The 20,260-nt window shown below is 47.1% G+C and overlaps 1 protein-coding gene across 4 annotated transcripts in view; it reads left to right on the top strand.

Moving 5' to 3' along the window:
* The window catches only part of LOC142585534 (sushi, von Willebrand factor type A, EGF and pentraxin domain-containing protein 1-like), a 246,408-nt gene that overhangs the window by 177,179 nt on the left and 48,969 nt on the right, over nucleotides 1–20,260 (top strand). For 3 of the 4 annotated variants that reach the window (XM_075696377.1, XM_075696351.1, XM_075696359.1), the window contains one exon: nucleotides 13,665–13,922. The exons of the other annotated variant lie outside the window; for it this stretch is intronic. In XM_075696377.1, the coding sequence (XP_075552492.1) occupies nucleotides 13,665–13,922 (258 nt within the window). The remainder of the gene's footprint in view (nucleotides 1–13,664; nucleotides 13,923–20,260) is intronic. 4 annotated transcript variants of the gene reach the window in all.

The raw sequence follows: 20,260 nt of genomic DNA on the forward strand, positions 1-20,260 counted from the left end.
ATCAGGTTATAACACGAGACGAAGGCATGCTTTATCGATAACCCCCATCAACGCACGGAATAACTGTTTCAAATATTCCTTTTTTCCTAGGACAATAACAGACTGGAATAATCTTAATTCTCATACTGTTACCCAGAATTCCTTATCAATGTTTGAAAAATGCTTGCAAATGTTATGAATTTGTGTGTGTTATCTGCTAGTGTGTTTTTTTTCTTGTATGTTATGTATTCTTCACCAATGTCTGAAAATGCCTGCATATGTGATGGATTTGTATGTGTTTACATGCTTGTATATTTCTATGTATACCCACCCTGCTATGATCTGATTTCAGATCGCAGTATTTATAAATAAATAAATAAAATAAATAAATAATTAGAATATCGTCTATACCGGTTTGCTCTCTGATCGAAACCGCTCTCTTTCTGTCTCTTAAAGTTATGGCTACCAATCTTGGTTCCATCGCTCTTTGCGCGGTCCTTAACTTGTTTACAAGCTTCTTTGTCACTCTCGATGTCTCTGCCCCATATGTCAGCACTGCTAAAATGCACTGATTGTAAACCTTCCTTTTCAATGATAATGGTAAGCTTGCAGTCAGGAGCTGGCAGTGTCTGCCATATGCGATCCAACCCATTCTTATTCTTCTGTGAATTTCCTTCTCATGATCAGGGTTCGCTGTGATTAATTGACCTAGGTAAACGTACTACTTCACAGACTCTAGAAGACGACTGGCGATCCTGAACTCTTGTTCCTTTACCCTGATATTTATCATTATCTTTGTCTTCTGCAAATTAATATTCAATCTTTCTCTTACACTCTCTACACAGTACACAATGTACAAGTTCACAAGTTAACGCTTTAAGTTAACATGGAAGTATTGGCATAGCGTTCACCTTTCCACGGCAAACTGAAACACTCAGTACGGTAGAGCATATTACCATGCCGGAGTTAGAAATTAACTATTTACCGACAGCCGAACAGCCTTATTGAGCTCCATCGTGCACCGTCTCGAGAACCTCCATCAAAAATTTCTTGACGAGGATATTATGCATTCTTGAAACGCACTTCTACGTGAATGAATAAGCGCTTGCTTGACGAAATCAAACCTTCTTCACGGAGGCGAGAATGAAACCACGACATAGGACATGGAAAATGTGCCAGTGACGATATTGGCGATTTTTATCGCCATCCCCTTTGAAACGGGGCGGTGACCATGTAGTCCCCTAACCTGCTTGATGTAATCAGGTTTTCTTCATCTATCACAGCCTAGCATTCTGATAATCTCTTCTTGATCTTTTTTTTTTCGTTAAAACCTCTACATCTAGATATTAGAATTGGCTGTGCCTATAAAGACTCCGGTTCTGTCACTCATTTCCCCATTTTCTTTTCCCACCAATACTCTAAATGTTTCATAATTATGGCGACGGATGACCAGTTAATACTTGCATCCGCTGTGAATCCCAACGTTTCTGGAAGGTGGACGTTTCCTACAAGTCTTGCTAGGAGAATATCTTGCCATTCCGTTGAGACATGCTGAGCCCTTTACAGACTTTTGCTGCAGCATACACATGCCTCATCTTCGTGCGAATATTTGTATTGGTATACTTTTTGTCATCAGGCAGCCAGCTCGAGCCTCATATAGCAAAGCACAGCCCTTTGTGTTATTGTACAGGGTTTTCTTTCGGATTTCTTTTTCGCCATATTCGAAAAAACCAATGGTCTTGTCTGTTTCCACCCTTTGTATACAATTAAGCGTCCCTGTTTCTCTTACATTTTTTATGACTTCTAGTTGCGCATAAACAATTGTCATTATCCCTTACAAGGTTTTCAGCTTTCTCAACCGCTTCCTTCATTGCGTGTCTACGCTTTTGAGGTAGAGTTATTCTTGCAATTTAGCCGCTCATTGCTTTTCATCTATATTCTTGAGGCTTTCTTGGAAACTAATTTTGCTGTGCGCTTCTCTGACTTTATAAGGAGCCCAAACCCTGTCACGCTGCACTGCCTCATTTGTGGTCTTACCGTGGGCCCCCAGTGCGAACCGGCCTACCGACCTGCCGACCTTTGGTTAATTTTAATCCCGAAAAGATCTCTAATTTTAAGCACAGAATTGCATATCCGAATGTTAGCGTGGCCATCATCACTTCTTTCCAAGTTCGTCGCACCAGATCATATACTGCAGCCACAAGGTACTCTACATTTATTTATTGCTCCATTCTACTTGTTTTTAGTCCTGAAATTATCTTGGCGGGTGTATGAATAAGACTTTCTTTCGCTTATGTATAACCGAGGTAGTTATATCACTTGACTAAGGGTATGACTTGCTGTTGAAATTATACCACGTGACTGCTCATATCATCATTAACTATAATAATTCCCAATTTCCTTATGCTAAAGTTCAAGATATGTCGCTTCATTGTCACACGTATTCGCAAGTCTAAAACCTTTGCATCGTCCGCTAGTACCACCATGTCGTCCGCATATATCAGCCCAGGGGCACTCTGTTGCACCTTGTGCGCACTACGGATGTAAGATAAATACAAACCAAATTCACAGTTTTCAATCGTGTTTTTTTCGCTCTAACATAAAGCGTGATACAGTGGATGCAGAGGGCATTCTTGTTTATGCCCTTGGTGAATTTCCACAATTTCCTTGCCTTTGTGGCCTTCCGCTACGATTTCTACTTGCTTGCCCATATCTATTGCTCTCAACAAACTCCACGAAATCGCCATCTATGTGCTCGTCCGTCGGAATATCCCATAGCAATTCCTTGTCTCCTTGTCGTAAGCTGAGTATCCAGAAATGCTATCCGTAAATGTCTATTCTGAGCTATTGAAATCTCTCTGCACTATGTTTATACAAAGGTATTATCCTCTATAGGTAAGTTATAGATAAGGTTCATCCTACTTTCACGTCAAGTGATATAACTAACTCCGTTATACATAAGTGAAAGAAAGTCTTATTCATACACCCGCCAAGATAATTTGAGGACGAAAAACAAGTAGAATGGAGCAATAAATAAATGTAGAGTACCTTGTGGCTGCAGTAGATGATCTGGTGCGACGAACTTGGAAAGAAGTGATGATGGCCACGCTAACATTCGGATATGCAATTCTGTGCTTAAAATTAGAGATCTTTTCGGGATTAAAATTAACCAAAGGTCGGCAGGTCGGTAGGCCGGTTCGCACTGGGGGCCCACGTAAGACCACAAATGAGGCAGTGCAGCGTGACAGGGTTTGGGCTCCTTATAGAGTCAGAGAAGCGCACAGCAAAATTAGTTTCCAAGAAAGCCTCAAGAATATAGATGAAAAGCAATGAGCGGCTAAATTGCAAGAATAACTCTACCTCAAAAGCGTAGACACGCAATGAAGGAAGCGGTTGAGAAAGCTGGTAATCATGTAAGGGATAATTACAATTCTATATGCGCAACTAGAAGTCATAAGAAACGTAACAGAAACAGGGACGCTTAATTGCATACAAAGGGTGGAAACAAACAAGACCATTGGTTTTTTCGAATATGGCAAGAAAGAAATCCGAAAGAAAACCCTGTACAATAACACAAAGGGCTGTGCGTTGCTATATGAGGCCCGAGCTGGCTGCCTGATGACAAAAGTATACCAATACAAATATTCGCACGAAGATGAGGCATGTGTATGCTGCAGAAAAAGTCTGTAAAGGGCTCAGCATGTCTCAACGGAATGGCAAGATATTCTCCTAGCAAGACTTGTAGGAAACGTCCACCTTCCAGAAACGTTGGGATTCACAGCGGATGCAAGTATTAACTGGTCATTCGTCGCCATAAGTATGAAACATTTAGAGTATTGGTGGGAAAAGATAGTGGGAAACGAGCGACAGAACCGGAGTCTTTATAGGCACAGCTAACTCTAATATATAGATGTAGAGGTTTTAACGAAAAAAAAGATCAAGAAGAGATTATCAGAATGCTAGGCTGTGATAGATGAAAAAACCTGATTACATCAAGCAGGTTAGGGGACTACATGGTCACCGCCCCGTTTCGAAGGGGATGGCGATAAAAATCTATCGTCACCGACACATTTTCCATGTCCTATGTCGTGGTTCCATTCTCGCCACCGTGAAGAAGGTTTGATTTCGTTAAGCAAGCGCTTACAAGTGCGTTTCAAGAACGCATAATATCCTTGTCAAGAAGTTTTTGATGGAGGTTCTCGAGGCGGTGCACGATGGAGCTCAATAAGGTTGTTCGGCTGTCGGTAAATAGTTAATTTCTTCCCAACTGCCGTTCCACTCCGGCATGGTAATATCCTCTACCGTACCGATTGTTTCAGTTTGGCATGGAAAGGTGAACGCTATGCCAATACTTCCATGTTATCTTCCCCGCAGGGGCTTCGGCATCAGGAGGCGTCTAATGTGTTAAGACACCACGTACCCGAGCACACGAGGGTTGGACCCGAGCCCGCGTTTAACCGTGCATGGCTTAGCCGCGTCCGGGGAAAAGGGGATCCTGGGGTTGAGCCGATGCCGGGTGCTTGGACCTTTACGGCCCCTCGGCGGAGGCAACACACCTCTTTAGCCTCGGCTTCACGTAGACGGTAACCCCGAACTGACCCACCCGAGGGAAATCGCTAGTTGGCTTTTCCTGTTTCTTTCTCCCTCCAACCTTCGTCTTTCTCTCACTTTCCATCTTTGCTGTCTCCTTCACAAATCTTTATTGCTTCCGATCTTCCTGGCAGCAAGGGTTAACCTTGTGTGAGTAGACTACCTGGGTTATTTCATATTTGGTTATAGTGGTAGCGTACAGCTGGCGTTTGTAGGCCCTGGTTTTACAGGCCCTGCAGCGTCCCCCTGTTGGGCTCCATGGTGGGTGGCTGGCGCTACTGCCGAAATATACACTCTCACTTATGGCTAGTTCTTTCCCTCCACTACCTGATCGCTCCCTGAAGAGAGGGCGCACCGAAGAAATCTTTGAATTTTTTGGACGCCAAAAAGAAACTTTCCCGCGATTTCATGTCATCCATTCTGAAAAACAAGAAAAAGAAGCACGAACAATCTCACCTTTTGTTGTTTCGAAAACCCTAACTCAGGCACTTGCACCAGGTTATAAAGCATCCAAGATGGCTAGCGGTGATCTCCTTTTGGAACTCCGCGACAAAAAGCAACACGAGAAACTGCCTAACCTTGTATGATTTGGAGATGTCCCAGTGACAGTGACCCCGCACCGCACGATGAACACCACTCGTAGTGTAGTTTCAGATGATGATCTGATGGAGCTTACGGACGTTGAACTATTTTAAGGCTGGAACGATGAAAACGTAATCAATGTTAAGAGGATTCTGCTAAGGCGCGATGGAAAGAGATTAAAGCAAAACATCTAATTCTTACCTTTGGTTCAAGTTTGCTCCCTGAGAGTATTGAGACAGGATATGTGAAGATCCGGGTCAGACCATATGTCCCAAACCCTCTGAGATGTTTTAAATGCCAGCAATTTGGCCACAGCTCATGGAACTGCCGCGGCCGCCAAACTTGTGCAAAATGCAGTGCTCATGACCACTCCGCTGAATCGTGTGAAAACTATCCACTGTGTGAACTGTGATGGGGAGCACGCCGCGTAGTCGCGGTCGTGCCCATCCTGGAAAAAAAAAAGAAATATTAACGACCAAAATAAAGGAAAATATAAGTTTCAAGGAGGCACGCATGCGGGTATCCTACGTGCCCAAGAACTCTTTTGCCGATATGACGCGCCAGGGCACAGCGACACAAAGACTTCCGGCAGCTGTCCGACCCACAAGCTGTGAGTCGGCAGTTACGCCATCTGCCCCCGCGGCGCTTGCAGCTAGCGTTGCTCCGCCAACCCAGCAGAGGGGACCATCGACCCCAAAGGCATGCACAGCTAAGGCTGCCCCAACCTCCCCGGCCCCTTCCAGTGCTGGCAACAGCCGGCGCAGCCAAGTCCCTCAGGGAGCCCCGTCGACCTTCGGGCTGGTGGGCGCACGGGTCTTGCCTTCCGAGGCAGGACTCTCTCGGAAAACTTCTCGTTGGCAAGAGCGCGTGTCCGGTGCCTCACAAGAGCCAATGGACACTACACCTATCCTCACGGCACGCCAAGAGCCTAAGGAGCCGCGAGGCTCCCTCGAACGCTTCAGAAAAGGCAAAACCCCGGTTACAGGGCCTCGAAAGAGCTCTGTAATCTAATCTCTGAAATCTGTGTAATTAATACTTCTGTTTCTGTACACGCAGCACCTATTTACTTCCAATGTGGATACACAAATAATTCAATGGAACGTCAGAGGTCTTCTTAGAAACCTCGATGATGTGCAAGAACTCATCCACAAACACAATCCAAAAGTGCTGTGTTTACAGGAAACACACTTAAAATCGAAACACACAAATTTCCTCCTACACTATGTTACGTTTAGCAGAGATGGCGATGATGCTGTCGCATCATCGGACGGTGTTGCCATTGTTATTCATAAAGGCATAGCGTGCCAACTTTTGCAACTACAAGCGCCCCTTGAAGCAGTGGCGGGTCGTGCTGTTCTCCTAAACAAACTCATCACCATTTGCTCACTTTACATACCCCCGCATTACCAATTAAACAAACATGAATTTCAGTCCTTTATAGATAAACTGCCAGAACCTTGTGTTGTTCTTGGCGATTTCAATGCACACAGCGGCCTGTGGGGGGACTCTCGTATCGATGCGCGAGGTCGTCTCGTTGAACAGTTCCTTTTTTCTTCCGGTGCGTGTCTGCTGAATAACAAGGCACCCACATATTACTGTCTTGCAAAGATGACCTTTTCTTCAATTGATCTTAGCCTAGTTTCCCCGTCTATACTGCCTGAATTCGAATGGGAAGTTACCAACAATCCTTACGGGAGCGACTACTTCCCCATACTGCTAAGATCACCTAAAGAAAACGAATATCCACCACAAGCTCCTAGGTGGAAGGTTGGACAGCTGATTGGGAGAAATTTCGAACTTTTACTAATATCTCATGGGCTGACATGTCTTCGTTAGGAATTGATGCTGCAGTGGAGTTTTTACAGCCTTCATAATAGATGTCGCATCTAAATGCATATCAGAAGTAAATGGCTTGGTGTGCAAACGGCGTGTCCCGTGGTGGGACGACGAATGTAGGATCGCTCGTAAAAAACAGCAAAGTGTGGGGGTTGCTACGCGCCTCTCCCACTGCGGGAAATTTTGTTAACTTTAAGAAAGTAAAGTCTCAGGGCAGGAGAACGCGCCGACAGGCCAGAAGAGACAGTTGGCAAAAGTTTTTATCGGGCATCAACTCGTACACAGATGAGGCCTAAGTCTGGAACAGGGCTAATAGGATAAAAGGGCGACAAGCATATTCACTCCCTTTGTAAACACACAAGGCGATACCCTGCAAAATCAGGCAGACTCACTTGGGGAGCGCTTTGAGAGCGTGTCGAGCTCAACCCATTATTCTAAATCCTTTCTCAAATATAAACAAATAGAAGAATGTAAGCCAATAATATGAAAATCCAGACAGAATTAACCATATAACCGGCCTTTCAGTACTGCCGAGTTGAGAGCTGCCTTTAACACATGCATAAGCACTGCACCGGGACCTGACAGTCATGTATGACATGATCAGAAACTTATATACTGACACACAAGATACACTACTCACACTTTTTAACACTATTTGGGCTGCGGGATACCTCCCATCTACATGGAAAGAAGCGATTGTGGTTCCTGTCCTGAAGCAGGGAAAAGACTCTTCCTTGGCAGCAAGTTATCGTCAGATAGCTCTTGCAAATTGTCTGTGTAAGCTTTTTGAAAAAATGATTAATCGCGGACTCATACACTTCCTTGAACTCGACAATATGCTCGATCCCTATCAGTGTGGCTTCTCACAAGGGCGGTCGACAACCGATCATCTTATGCGCGTTGAAGGATACATCCGCGATGCCTTTGTACACAAACAGTATTTCCTCTCGATGTTCCTCGATATGGAGAAGACATATGATACAACATGGGGTTACGGGATCTTGCGAGACTTGTCGGGAATGGGCATCTGTGGAAATATGTTCAAAAAAATTGAGAGCTATTTGTCCAATCGTACCTTCCGTGTAAAAGTCGGCAATGCACTGTCACGTCCTTTTACACAGGAAACTGGTGTACCTCAGGGAGGCGTGCTCAGCTGCGCTCTCTTTATCGTTAAGATGAACACACTACGTGCTTCACTACCACTGGCCATTTTTTATTCCTTATACATAGACGATATACAAATAGGCTTCAAATCCTGCAACCTCACAGTATGCGAAAGACAAGTACAGCAGGGCTTAAACAAGGTGTCCAAATGGGCAGACCAAAATGGATTTAAAGTCAACCCCCACAAAAGTTATTGTGTTCTCTGCACAAGAAAGAGAGGCCTGGTCCCTGATCCTTGCGTAGAACTGGGCGGACAAGTTCCTGTAAACAAAGAGCACAAATTTCTTGGTGTTATACTTGACTCTGGGCTTACTTTCATTCCTCACATAAAATATGTTAAAGAAAAATGTCTTAGAACAATGACCTTACTTAAAATCCTATCCCACACAACGTGGGGTAGCGACAGACAGTGTTTAAAAATATTTACAGGAGCCTAGTTCGATCACGGTTAGATTATGGTGCCGTAGTATATCACTCTGCCGCACCGAGCGCACTTAAGATGTTAGACCCTGTTCATTATCTGGGTATCCGTCTAGCCACTGGCGCGTTTAGAACAAGCCCTGTCGAAAGTCTATATGTAGAGTCAGATGAGTGGCCACTCCATCTTCAGCGAACATACATCAGCTTCACCTATTTTCTCAAAGTGCGTTCTAATAAAGAACATCCGTATTTCACAACCGTTAACGACTTGACATGTGAAACACTTTTTCATAATAGACCCTCTATGAGACTTCCTTTGTCACTGCGTGCAAGAGAGCTTAGCGAAGAAATGGATGTCCCAATTCACGAACATCGCTTAATGCCCCCAGCTAAGCTAGTACCGCCCTGGGAGTGACAGGTGATAGACTGTGATGTATCCTTTGTGGAGGTCCCAAAGCACGCTCCTGACCTCGAAATTGATATGCATTTCCGTGAACTTCAATCGAAGTACTGCTCTTCCGAATTCTACACAGATGCGTCAAAATCCCGTTTTGGTGTATGTTATGCTGCTGTTGGTCCCTCTTATTCTAAATCTTATGTATTGAACCCCTTAACGAGTATCTTCACTCCTATGCTGTACTGTCTGCAGTAAAACATATAAATAAATTAAAACTTGACAGTGCTATTAATAGTACTGGGTAAGCCTTGTAAAAGCGCTCAACTCTTTACAAAAGTTTACAAATCCGGTTTTCATTGAACTTTACTCACTCTCATGCAGCATTTATTCATCATATAGACATGTAATAATATGTTGGGTACCTGGCCATAGACGCATCGAGGGTAATTTACTAGCTGACAAAATGGCCACATCACTCACACCACAAACCACTTTTTCTACGGCTGCTGTCCCTGTCACAGATCTGAAGCCTTTCTTAAGAAATAAACTGCGACAACACTGGCAACGCATGTGGGACGCACAAATAAATAACAAATTGCATGTGATAAAGCCACAGTTAAGTTCTTGGCCCTCCGCAACAAAATCACGGCGAACAGATGTCCTATTCTGTCGTCCCAGAATAGGACACACATTTGGGACCCATCATTTTCTACTCACTGGAAATGAACCTCCAACCTGTGGTAGATGTGGTGAGAGGCTGACCGTGCTTCATGTCCTCGTGGAGTGTCGGGAGGCCGAAGCTGAAAGCAAAATATTTTCCTCTGGCATGCCGGTATTACAACCCTCTTCACCTGGCAATGTTTCTTGGGCAGGAACCGCTATTTAACACGAAAGCAGTCGTCGGTTTCTTAAATGATGTTATCTTACATGTTACAAGTTCATTAAATTCGTAGAGCATCGTCTTTCCAGAGGATGCCGCTGCGATAACTGTTTTGCATAGCACATGGCGACTTCTGTTTCACCAGAGGCATTCAGTAGGGTGCATAGGCTTCACGTACGTAGGAGCTTTGACGCGACCATGGACACAACCCAATGTGGGATGGCGTAAATTTTGGAAGTCATAGACTTGGGTTGCTGTGTCAAAAAAAAAAGCGAAGAACCCTAATGTGGGGCCTGTGACAATAATTTTTCTTGCTTGCTTTCCCGTTCAACCAGGCGTCTACAGCCAGACGCCCCCAGCCAATCGCTTCTGCACTAACTGCTTAATGGTGCAGGATTCGGTAATTCGCCAATAGTCTTCGTGTTTAAATTGAATCGAAAAATCAATTTGAGAATTGATGATGCTACCTTAAATATCATTTCTTAATACCATTTTGTGATCTATGAAAGTAAAGTTACAAGCCAACTTTGTTTTAGCGGGCAACGCTGTACTCTGGCGAAGTAGAATCGCAGCCCTAAATTTCTTCGCTGTAATCCAACGAATATGAAGTGAGAAGCGAAGAACAATCTTATTTCTTAGATAAACGTTTGTTAGGTTGTATGACGGTTTTCTAGATAATCTGAAAGAGCCCAGAGGTCGGCAGCGCAATCATTGATTCAGGTTTGCTGATGCTATGCGACTGACCATCTGCGATGGATTGCCTAATAATCTAGTGGTTAAGGATGGCTGGGTAAACAAGAGGGTAAAAGAGATAGCGAAAAAGAGGAAATTGTACAAAGGGTATTAATATAGAAAAATTATAAAGCAACATATATATATATGGAACGAAATCGTATGATTCCCAATAGGAAAGGAACATTGGAGGCATAAAATTTTACAATCAGGAGTTTTGAGAAGGGGCCCATTTCAAGTGACTTGTTTCTTAGTCTACCCCGCTGACATGAATGCCACGCGACAACATACCGTATATCCCTGAGGCCATCGAGAGACCTGCCCCAAGGTATTGTCCTGTAGCGTTTTTGGTAAGCTAATTGCACCCGTCGTGGTTGTTCAGTGGCTATGTTGTTGGACTGCTGAGCACGAGGTCGCGGGATCGAATCCCGGCCACGGCGGGCGCATTTAGATGGAGGCGAAATGCGAAAACACCCGTGTACTTAGATTTAGGTGCACGTTAAAGAACCCTAGGTGGTCAAAATTTCCGGAGTCCTCTAGTACGGCGTGCCTCATAATGAGAAAGTGGTTTTGGCACGTAAAACCCCATAATTTTTAAGCTAATTGCATTCAAGTGGGAAGTGTCCCAGAAAAATAATGGAGCCACGCAGTATAAAGGAAATGCCTGCGGCAAGCAAGGGACCAGCCACGAGAAACCCATCGTCCCGCATCATTTTAGGCAAGGCAATTGCACTGAAGTCCCAAACTTCCCAGATGAATACGGGAGCAAGACAGCATAGCAGAAATTTTTTGGCAATCAAGACTGTGACTACAGCGCGAAGCACACAGGATACACACAGCGCTGACTCATCATAGTTAACAGTCATTATCCCGCAGTTTTTAGGAAAGGTAATTGCACTCAAGTGTGAAAAGTCCCAGGTAAAAAAAGGGAACAAGTCAGCATACCGGAAATATCTGCGTCCATCCAGAAACCAGCCTTAGGAAACTCATTCTTCCGCATCATTTTAGGCAAGGTAATTACATTAAAGTGCAAAGCGTCCCAGATAAAGAAGGCAGCAAGACTGCATAACGGAAATGCCTGCAGCCGTCCAGATATCACCCACAAGACACCTATTCTCCTGCAGCGTTTTCGGCAAGGTAATTGCACTCAAGTGCGAAGCGTCCCAGATAAAGAAGGAGCAAGACGAAATACAGGTAAATACGTGCAGCCATGAAGAGAACAGCCGCAAGACACCCATATCTTGTAGTATTGTAGGCAACGTATATGCTCTCAAGCCGGAAACGTCCCAGGTAAAGAAGATAGCAAGACAGCATAACGGAAATCCGTGCCACCAATAACATGCTAGCCAAAACACATTGATTGCATGTTGCACATCATTGATTGCACATCATGCATGTTTTTAGGCACGACCCAGAATTACAAAGGACTAGGAGACCCTCCCATAAGGACTGTGATGGTCACTGGAGCCGCCACAGGACGCTACCTAATACATTTCAGGTCCATTCTAAGAAGAACCCTAAAATCGCAATCTTCTATATGTAAATATATTTATTTCCCGTTTTTATGCGAAGCATATTACTAGGGCTCAACCCAGCTCCTCAGGCGCGGCGGTGTCGCCTTCAATACCACGTGACACCGTGACGTCACGACAGAGGAGAAACGGGGCTCCAACTCGCGCCGTCGCTCGCGGCGTCGCGGCGGTATATAAGCAGCTGCGCTTGCCTCTGCTAGACACTCACGAGGGGAGATGCCTCCTGGAGAAAGAGCTGCTCGTTGGAATAAGAAGCGAAGGTTGCGGCGTGCTACAGAGACTGCTTCTAGGTGGCTTTGCTACGGCGCAGCGACTACGCGCCCCGCATCGGACGCGGTGAGCGTCGAGCAACGCAGCGTTCGGCGCGACAACGAAATGTGCGCCTGAGCAAGCGCCCCACGCCTGAGCCGACGCCAACTACACCGGCTTTTCTGCGACACGAGCTCCTTAACGCTGTCGCGTTAAAATAAAGGCTAGTATGCTTCGCATCCTGGGCTTAACCTTAGCTAAGCCACAGCCATTTTTTCATCTATACCTGACTTCGCACTGGTAACCTTCTGCAACGAAGCCCACCTCGTCCGGCCCCGTCGTATCATGGGGCGGATCGGCACAAGAACTTAATGTGCAAATTAGAGACAACATGGTCGTACTTGACTGGACAAAGTATGGCGGATGTTGGATCTACACCTTCGCACTAGACCTAACCGATTTTCAGATAAAGAGAGGAGAAAACTGAAGAGTAATTGTGGCGGAGCCAATGTGTGCGGCGTTCATGTTTTGTCGTGGTGCGAGTTTCTATGTTACACGAATTAGAGACTCCGTGTTTGGCCTATGCAGTGCTACTGCACGAGCTTCTGGTTCATCCCAAGCACGTTAAAATAGATGAGTTGGTACTAACAAATACACACAGAAAGTAAACTGTCTAAATGCATGTTAGAGTGTAGCAAACGAATTTATGCACGTCGACAGCTCTATGAAAAATTACTAAGCATCTTAACCAAGCAACGATGATCACCGCGGTTGGGTTCACTTTCGGACCCAGCAAGAGCTCTGTCTTTGACAGCTACTGCTGCGTTGGGTAGTTTGGCGTTGCTATGTGCAGGGGACACAAAATGTCAGCGCCACGCTCTGACTTCGCGCGTGTAGAGCGCCTGTGAGAGGCGGCAGAACTAAGATAACAAAAGTCGCTGTGTGTCATTATCTGCACCGTGGTTAATGAAAGCATTGCACACACCTTTAGAAGACTATCGAGTTGTACAGCGTCGGCTGGTTACGTTACTAAAAGCAGTTCTTGAAATGCATGAAAAGAGACGTAGTTTTTATTATTTGTTCAAACCGTGTGACTAAGGCTTTAGGATACCTCGAGGTTGGCCATTTTCCTTGAATCAAACCTTTTAAAGCGCAACGATAACATCATTTCCAGATAGCGGGCAATAAGAGTTGGCCCCTTTCTGGAAGTTAGTCATACTTCGCTTGATGGGCGAAAAACCGCAGTAATCTAATATGCATTAGGTAACAATAATCTTTATTTCTTGTTTTTCCCGTCAATCAGGTGTTACTGTATGCCCTCTGATACCGACAGTGCAACATCTAGAGAAGAGGGAAGTAAGCAGTGGATCCTACGAGTTATACTGTCAAGAAGGGTACCGTCTACAAGGAAAATCTTTAATTCGCTGCCTCGCCAATGGTAGGTGGAGCGATGATTTTCCCACATGTGTTCCCCGCACCGAACCGTTGAGCGTCCCTGCCGCCACGTCCGAGGATGATGACACAGCGAAGAAGATAGAATCTACGACACCTACTGCACAAGGTAAGCGTCGGTCACTGGGCATTCCCGGGTGACATTAAGAATGAATAACCAATGTATCATCATCATCAGCAGCAGCAGCAGTAATACCCGCCGCCGCCGCCTGTTTTCTGTCCACTGTAGGACGAAGGCCTCCCCCTGCGATCTCCAATTACCACTGTCCTGTGCCAACCCATTCCAACTAGCGCCCGCGAATTTCCTGATTTCATCGCTCCACCTATATATTCTTCTGTCGTGCTTTATTGCCCCTCTCTTCGCTTGGTACCCGTTCTGTAACCCTAATGGTCCAACGGTTATCTAACCTGCGCATTACATGACCTGCCAGCTCCATTTTTTTTTCTCTTGATGTCAATTAGAATATTGTCTATACCCTTTTTCTCTCTGATGCAAAAGGCTCTCTTTCTGTGTCTTAACGTTATGCCTAGCAATCTTCGTTCCATCGCTCTGTGCGCGGTCCTCAACTTGGTCTCAAGCTTCTTTGTCAGTCTCCAAGTCTCTGCCCCGTATGTCAGCACTGGTAAAATGCACTGATTGTACACCTTCCCTTTCAATGATAATGCTAAGCTTGCAGTCAGGAGCTGGCAGTTTCTGCCGTATGCGATCCAACCCATTTTTATTCTGTGAATTTCCTTCTCATGATCAGGGTGCCCTGTGATTAATTGACCTAGGTAAGCGTACGCCTTCACAGACTCTAGAGGCCGACTGGCGATCCTGAACTCTTGTTCCTTTGCCCGGCTATTTGTCATTATCTTTGTCTTCTGCATATTAATCTTCAATCCCACTATTTCACTCTCTACCCACAATATACAACTAATGTATATGTTCCTATATAAAATCTTTGCGGTGATCTTAACTCGAATATTTCCAACTTCGAAAATTATTCTAAACTAATTTCACACATCGCTTTGCCTGCTATATAGACCTTTGCACCGGAAGCCTCGAACCAGAGAGTCGGAAACGGTTATCAGGCCCCCGGTAGCGAGAGTAGCTAGCGTCTCATAGTTGCCCTCTCTTGCTGGACTGTCACGCGCGCAGTTCCCGCATTGACTGCACGACGTTTTCGCGATATTAAGCTTATCCGCACAGGCTATGCGAACGTCCGGGCAACACTGCGCTCTGTACGGTTGTTCGAACAACCAGAAGAAGCGCAATGCAGCAAGAAAAGTGCCGTGCAGCACGCACAATGTTCTGCAAGAGGACTGCGGCTGCAACGTGTACCTGTTGTATCGGTTTCCTGCCGACGCGGTACTGAAGCATCGCTGGATTAGCGCTGTAAATCGTAATGCAGGAGACACACGGTACGATTCGGCGTCTAATCCGACGTGCGGCGCCGCATGCTCCGGCATGCGGCATAGGACGATTCCGGGCGCACGGTGCGTGCATCCGAAAGATCGAGCGGCGCGTAAGCTCCGCCCAGATACAGCCCCCCAGCTTCACTTCATACCACGTCGAGAAACGCAATATAAACAACTCTGCACAACACTGCTTCGCTTTACACGAACACTGCCAATAAAATTGTGCCCCTGCGAGTGACGGAACACTTCACGACGGCGCATTGTCTACTGACGGCTCCGCCAACAGCAAATGATAGGGCCGTGTTTGGGATCGCACCGCTGGTACGATCGGTTGTTGGGAACTCGGCGCTGACGCCCGTGGTTGTACCTGGGTCGCAAGCCCCAAGGGTAGCGTTGGCCTGGCGGCCTGGGGTACAACTGGAAGCATCCGAAGGTCCCGGCAAAGCATGAGTCGACTGGTAACAACAAAACAACTTGTTTATTTTAACATCGCAAAGAGTTGGCGGTCAGGTTGACCGAAGTAGAGAGACGGGAGAGCCCTTTACTCAACAGAAGAAATCGGAGCCCCTCCTTTTGGCGTCCGGGGGCAGCTGTTTTTATACTCTCGCAGTTGAGGGCAAGAAGGAACCCCTCAAAAGACGAGCACGTGAATGTACAATGGGCTAATGGTGACGCACACTGTCGTAGCGCTGCCGTAGCACCATGTCGAGCACGATCTCGTAGCACCCTGTTGTAGCGATGCCGTAGCACCATGTCGAGCACGATCTCGTAGCACCCTGTTGTAGCGCTGCCGGTCGGGCACAATGACTGTAATGAGAGGATGATCCCTGCTTTGGCATCGCCTGTTTCGGGCACAATGACTGGAATGAGAGGATGATCCCTGCTTTGGCATCGCCTGTTTCGGGCACAATGACTGGAATGCGAGGATGATCCCTATGCGGTCGCATCGCCGCAGTCGCGCCTGGAAACACCTGGCGATGAGCGTTGCGGCGACGACGATCGGGCCAAAATTGTCTGCCGCCCCGCCGCAGTCGCGCCGGCAAAACCACGTGTCGCAGGCGAATCGCAACAGACCGCCCCGCCGGGGGAAGGAGATCCCGATGGACAGGGGACTGCATCCGCTGTCCGGAGGGATGTCGCTCGATGATGCACATAACCGAAGTCGGGCGTCCCTCGACGTTTCTTGAGCGCAGCGCACAGAGAAGGCCTCGTTCTCTCGTTCAGGTTCGCACGGGACACTGCAAAGTGACTTCGGGAGAGTTCACATTTTTGTTCTCGTTCCCGGCAAGCGTTAGAACTACGCTGAAACTCAACCGCTCAGTCAGCAAGCACGGCACAACCCTCACTAAGCCCTGCCAGGCTCTTTCCCCTTTTTATACCACTGCCTAGTTCCTTACAGTAGTCTAGCATCACTCAGAACGCGTCCACAAATTGAAAAATTGCACTAGAAAGCATATCATCACTTTGAAACACTAAACAAAAGCAATATGTTAAAAAAAATCCTGCCTCAGGAAGAAAAACATCAGTAACAAACAATTTTGAGGCTGATTCCTACGTTAGGGGCTTCGACTTAAGCCATCGGCGTTACCGTTGAGACTCCCCTTTTTGTAACGCACCTCAAAGGAATATTGTTGTAAAGCGAGGCTCCAGCGCAGGAGGCGGCCATTTTTGGGAGAGATGGTCTGCAGCCATTGGAGAGGGCAGTGATCCGTCTCAATGATAAACCTCGAGCCGGCTAGATAGCATGACAATTTCTGAACGGCCCACACGAGACACGCACACTCTTTCTCGGTGGCGCTATACGCCTGCTCACGACTGGACAGCTTACGACTAGCATACAGGACGGGGTGTTCTACTTCTCCATTTTCCCGTTGGCACAGTACAACGCCCATGCCTCGCTCACTAGCATCGCACTGAACAATGAACCCTTTTGTATAGTCTGGCGATCGTAGCACAGGCTGGCTTGTTAGGGCACTCTTTAGGGCGCTAAAAGCTCTTTCCTTTGTCTCGTCCCAGACGACTGTTTGAGGCTCTGTCTTTCTTAGAGCATCCGTCAGGGGAGCCGCGATATCAGAGTACCTAGGGATGTACCTCTGATAGTAGCCGGCGACACCTAAGAACGACCGAATATCGGTCTTTGTGCGCGGTTGCGGAAAGTCTCGCACAGCGGCCACTTTTATCTCTGAGGGGCGGCGACGACCCTGACCAATCACGTGACCGAGGTAGACAACCTCGGCCTGTGCTAACTGGCACTTAGGAGCCTTGACTGTCAAGCCTGCTTCGCGCAGGCGGGTTAGCACTGCCCGCAAGTGTGTCATATGCTCAGACCAGGATGCGGAGAATATCGCTACGTCGTCTAGATACGGTAAAGCGAATTCTTGCTGTCCCCGCAACACTTTATCCATGAGGCTTGAAAAACAGTATGGCGCGTTCTTCAAACCAAAACTCAACACTTTAGGACGGAATGTTCCCATTGGTGAAATGAACGCCGCATACCTACTAGCCTCTTCTGTAAGTGGAACCTGCCAATAACCCCTGACAAGATCTAGGGTGGAAATAAACTGAGCGCTACTAACTTTCTCAAGGCGCTCCTCGATGTTAGGGATCGGATAAATTTGATCCTTAGTGACGGAATTAAGCCTGCGGTAGTCGACGCAAGGACGAGGTTCCTTGCCCGGTACCTCAACTAAAATCAAAGGGGAGGTATAACCACTCTCACCTGCCTCAATAACACCGAGCTGTAGCATTTTCTTTACCTCAGCCTTCATAATATCGCTCTGGCGGGGTGACACCCGATACGCCTTGGATCGTACTGGCTCTGGGGAGGTAAGTTCTATATCATGAGTAAGTACAGAAGTCCTACCAGGCCTCTCAGAGAACAGACCTTGAAACTCTTGTAATAGCTGGTGTAGTTCGGTTTTCTGCTCGGGCGACAGCGGTGTTTTACTGATAAGGTCACTAATGACTTGACCGGTGTCTTCCCTGTTCGTCACTGAGCCTAGTCCCGGAAGCTCGACCGGAAGCTCTTCAGGAACGTTTACCATCATGCACACCACTGCTTCCCTTTGTCTATAAGGTTTGAGCAGATTACAGTGGTAAACTTGCTGTGCTTTCCGCTTTCCTGGCAGACTTACCACGTAGTTAACGTCCGACAGTTTCTGAACAATTCGTGCTGGGCCCTCCCACTGCACGTCTAGTTTGTTGTTTAGCGATGTGCGCAATATCATGACCTCATCGCCAACCTCAAAACGACGGGCCCTGGCTGTCCGATCATAATAAACCTTGGCCCTCTGCTGGGCCTTTGTCATTGCTTCACCTGACAACTCCTGTGCCCTTCTTAAGCGTTCGAGGAGCTTAAGCACGTACTCCACCACGACTGGGTCGTCGCCCCTGCCTTCCCATGATTCTCGAAGCATGCGAAGCGGAGACCGAAGCGAGCGACCGTACACCAGTTCAGCTGGCGAAAACCCCGTAGCCGCATGCGGCGCGGTCCTTAAAGCAAACATCACCCCAGGCAGACACAGCTCCCAGTCAGTTCGATGTTCAAAACACAACGCTCTCAACACGCGCTTCATGACGGAGTGGAGCTTCTCAACGGAATTCGACTGTGGGTGGTACACTGAGCTGTGTAACAGCTTTACCCCACACCTTTCGAGAAAAGTTGTCGTCAAAGCGCTAGTAAACACTGTGCCCTGATCTGATTGGATTTCCGCAGGGAAACCAACTCGCGCAAATATGGACAGTAGTGCATTAACTATCTCAACTGAGCTGAGTTCTTTAAGCGGCACTGCTTCAGGGAACTTTGTCGCTGGGCAGATCACAGTCAAAATGTGTCTGTACCCCGTGGCTGTTACCGGCAGAGGTCCCACAGTATCAATAACGAGCCGTCTAAAAGGCTCCGTAATGATAGGTACCAATTTCAACGGCGCCCTCGATTTGTCCCCTGGTTTGCCCACCCGCTGACAAGTGTCACATGTCCTCACGAAATGGTCTGCGTCCCGAAAACACCCTGGCCAATAGTACTCTTGCAAGAGACGGTCCTTAGTTTTCTTAACTCCTAGGTGTCCGGACCACGAACCCCCGTGTGACAAGCGCAACAGATCCTGACGATAGCATTGAGGCACGACCAGCTGATCGAACTCCACTCCTCTGCGGTCTAGATACTTCCGGTACAGGACTCCACCTCTTTCCACAAAACGCGCAGTTTTCCTGGCGATACCTTCTTTGACATTGCAGCGCACGTTTTCCAGGCTGCCATCCTTTTTTTGCTCGGCTATCAAAGCCGACCGGCTGACTTTTAGCAACCTATCAAGTCCGTCTGACGTAGGCGCGATGAGCAAATCAGTAGATAGCTCTTCTAACTTTCCCGTGTCGGGCATTTCCTCTCCAGTATCTGGCGCCTCTAACGTTACAGACTCAAGTTTATTCAGTTCGGGCGTGCTCGGAATATCAGCTTGCTGCGCCTCTGACCCTTTTTCGTTGTTTGATAACGTCGGCCCCGCAACTACCGCCTTTGCAGCGAGCTCCCGAACCTTCGATCTGGTTAAGGCCTGAACACTAGCTTCACCAAACAAAAGCCCCTTCTCGCGCAGGAGGTGATCGGACCTGTTTGAAAATAGGTACGGGTACTGGGGTGGCAGCATAGATGACACTGCCGCCTCCGTCTCAAGCGCTCCGAAAGGTCCTTCAATAAGCACCTTTGCTACTGGCAGACACACGCTATGAGCTTCCACGGCTTGCTTGATCCACGCGCACTCGCCCGTGAACATATGGGGTTCTACGTAAGATGGGTGAACTACATCCATCGTAGCTGCGGAATCGCGAAGCACTCGGCACTCTTTCCCGTTCACGAGGAGGTCTCGCATGTAAGGCTCGAGAAGCTTCATGTTCTCGTCAGTGCTGCCTATTGAAAAAAACACAACTTTTGGTGTTGTTTCCGGACACTGCGCCGAAAAGTGACCCGGCTTCTGGCACGTATAACACAAGCGCGCTCGCCTCATCTCGAACCGCTTTCTGCGTTTGGCTGCCGCCGTCTCTTTACGTTTG

This window comes from Dermacentor variabilis, chromosome 1, assembly GCF_050947875.1.
Source record: "Dermacentor variabilis isolate Ectoservices chromosome 1, ASM5094787v1, whole genome shotgun sequence".
Taxonomy (NCBI): domain Eukaryota; kingdom Metazoa; phylum Arthropoda; class Arachnida; order Ixodida; family Ixodidae; genus Dermacentor; species Dermacentor variabilis.